We start from the raw sequence: 8437 nt of genomic DNA, 5'->3' as shown, positions 1-8437 counted from the left end.
CTTTTTGCCGGTGCGGGTGCCCGGCTATGAGACGGCAGAAGCGGGTCTGACTTCGTTTCGTTTGCATGGATCATTGGATGCATGCATGGATCGGACAATTTAACCAAACCCTTCTAATAGCCATTCTATACGCCCTATTGCGTAATCGAGCCAGCGTGGCCGAGCGGTGTACAGCACGGTATCAATGGAACAGTTTGCTTGTCCCGCAGTAGATGGTGGGTTCGAACCCCACAAGCTGAATTTTTTTTCTTTGTTAGACAAATCTCATGTGGTGTTTTTTTAATAGAAAAAAAGATCAATTCAGTAATTCGATGTTTACAAACTTTTTTTTCGTGTGATTTTGTTTAACATCCAGGCTTTTTCCAAAATACGCACCGGCCAGCTTTTTTCAGAAGCTTTCTTGTTTAAACAATATCAACACAGCATGGTTTTTTATGATAAAATATGCGCAATTGTTCTCGACATAATCCATTTCTTCTTGTGAAATTTTGTAATATAAATGTAATATGGATATTCTAAGGAATGTTATAACCACATTAACAAGTACATGAGCATAGATATGCATAGATAGGTCTCATCAATATCCATTCCTCCATTGAACAATTGGGGCTATAGGAATTTCGTGGAGCAAGCCGCAAAATGACAAAGTAAAGCCCGTTTCATATGCATTTGCCGATCACAGTTTACCGTTGCCTTACATTACCATTGATTTTATTTCAAGTTGCTTCATACTTCGTTCCTATCCGATCTTTTCGTTCCTTTTCGTTCCTTTTCGTTCCTTTTCGCTCCTTTTCGTTCCTTTTCGTTCCTTTTCGTTCCTTTTCGTTCCTTTTCGCTCCTTTTCGCACTTTCGGTACACCGTTGGAGATTAGGTATAAAAAGAGCCCAAATTGGATCAAATACTGTGGATCTTTGGGTCGGAGTTCGAATCTAGGCATGTGTATGGTCAACCTCAGCTCGGACATGATGTAAGGGGTTGTATTCGTCATTTCTGATGCTGACGTCAAGCTAGCGACCCCGTGTTTGAGGGAGCTTCAGTCTTAATCCCCAAGCGTCAAATTAAACCTCTGCGCTGCACGTAAAAAAAAAAGAAGAGACAAAACGAAGAAACAAATCGAGAATAGTATAGGGGAGTCCAAATGTTCTTAGCTAAAACTCTCGTCATACTCTGTACATGTCCTCAGTCTGGGGTTGGGCTAGCCTCTATAGCAGGCTCTCTAGGGCCTTTTTTGGCTCATGCATAATACACATTTGCTGGCCATTTCTTTTTGTACTGGGTCGCTGATTGCTGGCCTTTTCTGACTGCGGGCCGGCAGTCAGAAAAGGTCAACAATCAGGCTAGGTTGAGCAGCTTTATTCATTTGTGCATTCTTCAGCCAGCCTATAGCATACCTGGCGCCTTTTATGTACTTGTTGTAACCTGACCCAAGGCCCTAACCCTGAGTACCAACCACTTTTCATGATATTCTATAAGCCCTTACCCGGATGACCTCCAGTTGAACCTACTAGTACTTGTAGTCAACGCGTTGCCATTGTGCTAATGTCTCTGCAAGAACGCATAACACCAAATACGACATACTCTACATTTCATCTTGCACATGTGACAGGTTTGTCAGCTTAGACCGACATAATGTGAGACGAAAACAGTCTTGGGACAGAGTTCAATATCAGTGAAAATGCAGCAAAAAAAATGCACTTTCCAGAGACAACAATCGTCCGCTAGGGCAGCATCTAGCCCTTTGTGGTGCTGTCATGATGTTGTAGCATCAGGTTACCGTGACCATGGCAACGAGTGTCGTCATCAAGTCACGTGGGCGTGGCCGCAGGTTACGGTGAATCACACCTCGTACCTGTCTGTGCGGTGGAACAGCGAGTCAGGGTGTTTTCTTACCTGCTCCCCTTGTGCCTTTGCAGCAATGGTAGGTAAACTTCATATCATTTTCGGCCTTAAATGCCTCCGAATACGTGAAAAATCGCTGATATTTCCACTAGTGAAGCTACAGAAATAGTATGTTATGTTTTAGACCTACAGAAGGAATAGTTAGGTCCTAGATCCCGTGTGTTGGTGGGAAAATAGTAAGAAATTTAGACAAATAGGCTGTATAATTTGCCGACTTAAGCAGCTATAGAGCTAAGTATTTACATCCAATGACTGCATGCCATGTTCTGACAATGGATTAGCTCAGCCCCCCGCTGTATCCTTATTTGGAGCCAATTTATACAATTTCTTTTCGATTCGGCTTGAAGATTAGGTAACAACTATGTCAGGTTTGTGTTCCGTGGTTTGGTTGGGGGTTCTCTATAATCTCCAAGCAGAACAGATCTAACCTGGGGCAAACACGGTATCCGGCCACATAGTGTTCCATTGCCCATGAAGGACAGTTCTTTGTCCTCACAAATTCTCCAGAATTGAATAATGCATTTTGCTTGCGGCACTGCCATCCAGTCCGACAACAATTCGTCCTGTAGGTCAGAGGCGGGTTGTTCTGTTTACACCTATCCCCAACCGTGATCCCGTCATGCTTCGCTGGGTACGAAAAGAGCCTGGTTTAACGAGAAAACCTGCCCGCCCCCCTCCCCTTTTTTAACAAGAAAACGCGTTAGTAGTGCATATGTGCCCATTTAAGTGAGATTATCACGAAAAGGGAACAACCCTGTGGTTTTCTAGATCAATAGAAATTTGATTTTGGAAGATTCTGGATATAAAACGACCTCTTTGAGGTGAAGAGATCTGACAGAAACACGATATTGCACACGCCCATGTTTGTGAAAGCATTGAGAATACAATACACCAGGGTACAAATCCACTTCAAAAGCATGACGGTCACTAACTGTTAGTAATATTATTTCTCAGTTATTCATATAATTCGTTGGGTGATCTTGTTGCACACCTGCTTCGTTGATATAAATAATTTCTAGCTTAATACAGTGTAAGCCAGTAAGCACACGCTAAAGCCAGTGCTAATATGATTATCTTTCAAAATATGGACGCTGGGGGATTCAAATTATAATCACCATGGCATCAATAGTATGCAAATCCTGTAACTGTTACGTTATATACTGGAGAATTTTGAGGCAGGCAGTCGGATAGACAGATTTAAAAACAGCACAGATAGACGGCAGACAGAGTCGAGTTCTGGAGAGATACTAGTATGTAGGGAGGAGGAGCGAACTTCAGTTATGGCCAGCACATTACCATGTAGCCTCGAAATGTCTGCCTTAAGGAGTCTAGTGTACGGAAAGCTCCATCTGTGTCTCCTTTCTTTGTCCTTGATTTGTGGCTAATCTCTTAGATCATCCGTAAAGAACCTAGATTTATCCCTCTTTTATATATGTACATATTATCATCGTTAACAGTTTCGTCAGGATGCGTTAAGTCACTGGATAACAACGTTATTTTTACACTGCATCTTTACAATAACAATACAGGCATACCTATCTGTATCTATATTATGAATATGTGTAAATACGTTCGGGTCCGCATCTGTTAACAGCGACACCTACTTGCAGTGCGTAGCAGAACCAGTTAGAAATTCCGTTAGGAAAGTGACAGGTGGTCACCGAAACGTTGGACTTGAATAAAGTACTCGGTTGCATACAAATAAGGTCGGTTTCATATGTATCATTTTGTTTACATTTTCCAAAAAAGGGAGAATTCTTCTCCAAAAACATGACCTCTTTGCCGAAAGAAATTGCATTCCACATGTTGTTAGTACAGGATAAGAAAGCTGTTCAAAAATTGTCTCATAGACGCTGCAAAATCTATACATATTTAGCCTAGTATCACATAATGAAAGCATGGTGTCTCCTGATCATTTACAAAAAGTATGTTGATCTTTTGTTCATCGTGACACTAGGACTATTTGTGAAACTTTTTGTGCATTTATAAAAATTTATGCAAATTGAAAACGGTATCTTCTCCCCAGGATCGTGAAAAGATGAAAGAAAAAGATGATGCGAATAAGAGGACATGCATTTGCATGGGTTGGACCGTGTTTGCCGGGTGCATGGCGGCATGTTGTGCTACTGGTCTCATCGTCTGTGGGGCGGTCATCGCCGCACCGGTCATAGAGACCAAATCTCTGGAGTTCCAGGAGACAACCTGCACCACCAACATGAGTTATTTCACTGGTGAGTTGCATTCAAATCATTTGCATGTAAGGTCACAGCAAGTAAGTTTATGGATGACGTCCTCTGTAAACTCCAAATTCAATGAGAGGAGGGTAAAGAAAATGAATCAAACTTCAGATTTTAGAATATACATCATAAACGTCCATAGCAAGAATTGACGTGACAAAACACGGTTTCGTAACCACCAAGTCGCCCATCGGGCATACACGCTACTGGAAACGGTCGCAGTCCTCGGGACGGGACGTTTAATAAGCCGTGGTCCACTGTTTATTGTGCTTGTCGAAAAGAGCTTCGAGGATTTGCCCGGTACAGTGAACAACCTGTAACACATTGTGTAATGTTTTCTTTGCCACGACCAGTCGAAAAATACGTAGCTCTTCAGTGAGCCAAACTGGTTCGAGATCGTATTGAATAAAGGTAGACTCTCACTGCACTTGGGGCACTGGTGCGACACTGCGGGGTTCGTCGATGACTCAATGAATTTCAGAGACAAAGAACGAAAAGACCGAAATTAAGACCGCGCTAGCTCACACATATATCATACCACAAAGACAATCTTAAGGTGGAATTTCACTGCACTTGGGGCACCGGTGCGACACTGTGGGGTTCGAAAGAATACTCAACGAATTTCAGAGATACATTTTCTTACGTTTTGTGTGTTTTCTTGTTCTAAGTCATACTTTTACGTATTACGCAATATCTAAATGATTAAAAATCTAGAAAATAACAAAGCAATGCCGCAGTGAACGAACCCCGCGTTGCCGTGAGAGTCCACCTTAAGCAAGATATATCATGTCCTTGGAATAAGGGAACAGTATAATAGAATGAAGACTACACTCCAGTATTTGTGTATGCTAATACATATTTTTTTTCTTTCTAGGGCAGTACATTGACTGTGGCTGTGGTAAGAACTGTAGGTCCGAATACCCCTGTATGCGCATGACCGTGACGTATGTTGCAAACAACGTCACATACGACGCCGTGCTGTTCGATACGGAATCAAGGCTGAGCAGTGATGGTGACAATGCCGAGGTAGGATTCATTAAACAAATCAACCGATCAGTCAATCAATCAAGTAGTCAGTGATGTATAAAGCCAGGAGGCGTTGCTTTAGTTTGCCAGTCACGGAAACATGTTGGTCTGGTTTGCACACGCGTTTTCGGAGTCGATTTGGAGTACACTTGTAACTAGGGGTGGGTACCGGTGCAGAAAATTCAGGTCCAGGTCCGGTCCAGGTCCAGAGGATCAGTTCCAGGTACGGACCTGAACCTGGACCTGATTCAATATGTGAAAACGTGTGAATGGAAGATGGCCCATTTCGCTACAAGAAGTCTGTTTTGTGGACTCTTCGACTCCCACTGGCGTTTTAAAATCCTACAAGGCTAACTGCCTCTGCACGATTGACTGTAAAACTTGGTAGAAATGATCATAGACTCCACTCTACTTCGCTCTTGTTATTTTCCTCAACCGGTAAGCCCCCAAACGTGCAATACCTGATGATATAATCTCTTCATTTACCAATAGGTGTAACCTCCGGTCCTCCAAATTTTTTCAGGTCCGGTTTTTCTGGACCGGTCCATTATGAAAAACCGGTTTTGTTCGTCTCTGCCCCCCCCCCCCCCCATCATGGTTATTGACTGAAGTAGATTTCTTGATCCATTAAGTGAGGTACCAGCTTGATGAATGTGTAATTAGCTGGAACAATATTCCCCTCCACCTGCAAATATTTTCGTCCATGATAACTTCGCAATATAAAAAAAAACGTTTTCTTTCCTTTCCCAGTTCCTAAGTAAAGGCCATAACAATGATCAACATATTTTCATTAATGGTACTTTATATTGTACTGTGTATGATTTGTTATTATTCGAATATTCGAGTAGTCTCTTTGTATAATAATATTTATCACAGCCCATTGTTACATGTATATTCTGATCTTCTTTCTACCATGTACTTGCAATTAGCCTACGGACATGACCTTGCAAATAAACTTTCAATTATACTATTAGTTTCATTTATGTTACAATAGTTGCTATATTTGCTTGTCTCCAATCACGTAATTGTTATTCATCTATGATATGTTATCATTTTCGTATATGTCAGTTATCTTAGTGCAATTGTGAGTATTATATATTTGTTATGCATCAAGGAAAAAAGGGACTGTATAAGGCTATCAGGCTTCTCTCTCACGGTGTATTTTGTATTATTCAACTTTACTTTCTGTATTTTGTATTTTCGCGCAAATCATTGAAATCAAATCAAAAATTAATGAAACTATTCACGTTCTTTCACAGAATAGGCAGTGCGTTACGGCGCCATGCATCAGGGATAGAGAGGACGGTCGTGCAGAAGTGCTGAAGTTCAACGACACCTACGCTCCTGGACAATCCTACACGTGTCTGTACCATCCGGACAGACCAACGGTCAGTATCATCATTTCAATAGACTTAATATATTCATATATTTTTCATCAACATTTATCCGCCGGGTTACATATGCAAATATGGCGACACTTTGAAAAAATTGCGTTTTTGAAAGAGCTCTAGTGCGTACACACGAACAGAGGGAGACAGACAGACAGACACGTACACACTCATGCAGACAAACGCAGAGACACACAACACAGCACAAACACACATAGAGAAACAGACACACACACACACACACAAACACGCAAGCACACAGAGATAGACCACACAAACACACACAGGCAGACATACACAAAAATATCACACACACACACACACACACACACACACACACACACACACACACACATACACACACTCACACACACACACACGCGCGCGCGCGCGCGTGGTTTGATTTTAAGACTGAAGACTGATGTTCAATTCAATTTTTTTTCTCCACTTGCAGAAAGTCCTGCTCACCCGACTGTTCACCTATGACGCCATGTTCCACTCCATGCTGTGGACCAGCATCGGGACCTTCATCTTCACCGTCCTCATGATCTACTGCTGGTACGAGTGTTGCCAGGCGAAGAAAAAGGCGTGCTCTATTCACGTACCCGTCTCGGTACCACCGCAAGCACCGGGGGCACAGCCCGGGTACTTCATCACCCAGCCGCCGGCGTATTCGGCTGGAGGCGAGAACCTACAGATGCAACCCCCACCACAAAACCTGTACTCCTCGGAAAAGTCAGGGTACACATACACCTAGTACATGAAGCTGAGAGATAGGTCGGTTGTCCAATGTAGGCGAATTTGTGAAATTGGCTGTGGTGTTACCTGTTTTAGTAGTTGGCATGGAATGTGTAGCTATAGGTGGTTAGACCAACTCTAAAATATAAATCTTTTCATTTTCTTATTCAGTACATAATCAAGCATATCACTACTGTTATAAAGAAACAGAGGCGTGTGTATATTTGTGTGTGTATGTGTATCAAAGACAAAGAGATACTGCCCTTATGGCCTCAAAGGCTTTGTGACTATTTTTATCGTCTGTACTTGTATGTGGTACTGCTAAAATAAGTTATGATAACTTGAATGCAGTGCCACATAGTCCTTGTCTGTCTTGTCGCAAATCATATCAGCAACATGGGCTTTAAATGTTTGCAAATTTTCGCTCAAGTTTGAAAGTGAATTGACATATCTTTGTATTATTATTTGAATTGGATTTTTGCTATGGTTGCTAGTATTAGTGACTAATGTGACATAGAAAATTGTTTGTACAGTAACCAGCCTACTGTACCAAAACACAGACAGGTTCACCATGTGAACAGTTCAATGCCCATGGACACTTTAGAGACCTAGTCTCTGCCAGACTAACCACACTGGCTATATCAATTTGAAAGTACGTGACAAACCTAAAAGACTGTAGGAAATGCTGGCCTGTGTTACACAGTCTCACACTGATTGGTCCTCCTCCTCTAGCGACATGACCAGTCGAAGGGCTACTAGAAGCTTGATGTAGTCAGGCTATGGGAAATACCATTGGTTCTACAGATGTGTGTGTGTTCATAAGATATCTATATATTCTTTTATCTCTTTGTATATATACTGTTTAGAGATGTTGCTAATTTTTGTACCGATATTTCAGAAATGCCACAAAATTAAAATCTTACTTATGGGTACTATAATAGTTGCGTTGTTGCTGCTAACGTTACATCTAATATATATTGTTGTCACATCGTGTGTTGTGTGACCAGTTGAGAACAATGTAGAAGAGATAGGTGAAGTGAACCCCATTGTGACGACTACCTTGCACATGTCAAAGGTCAGGGCATGTGACTGACTAGATATAACATTAAAGACCTCCTCACGGTAGTAAGCAGGATTTCTCTAGCCAT

The 8437-nt window shown here is 41.8% G+C and overlaps 1 protein-coding gene across 1 annotated transcript; it reads left to right on the top strand.

The window, feature by feature from the left end:
• The first annotated feature begins 1716 nt into the window (after positions 1-1716).
• LOC118430780 lies at positions 1717-8227 on the top strand. The gene is made up of 5 exons (XM_035841801.1): positions 1717-1919; positions 3927-4131; positions 5012-5163; positions 6423-6551; positions 7006-8227. The coding sequence occupies exons 1-5, from the start codon at positions 1917-1919 to the stop codon at positions 7306-7308; spliced, it is 792 nt and encodes a 263-aa protein (XP_035697694.1). The 5' UTR covers positions 1717-1916; the 3' UTR covers positions 7309-8227.
• The last annotated feature ends 210 nt before the right edge of the window (positions 8228-8437 follow it).

This window comes from Branchiostoma floridae, chromosome 14, assembly GCF_000003815.2.
Source record: "Branchiostoma floridae strain S238N-H82 chromosome 14, Bfl_VNyyK, whole genome shotgun sequence".
Taxonomy (NCBI): Eukaryota; Metazoa; Chordata; class Leptocardii; order Amphioxiformes; family Branchiostomatidae; genus Branchiostoma; species Branchiostoma floridae.
This window is presented reverse-complemented; position numbering and strand designations above follow the sequence as displayed.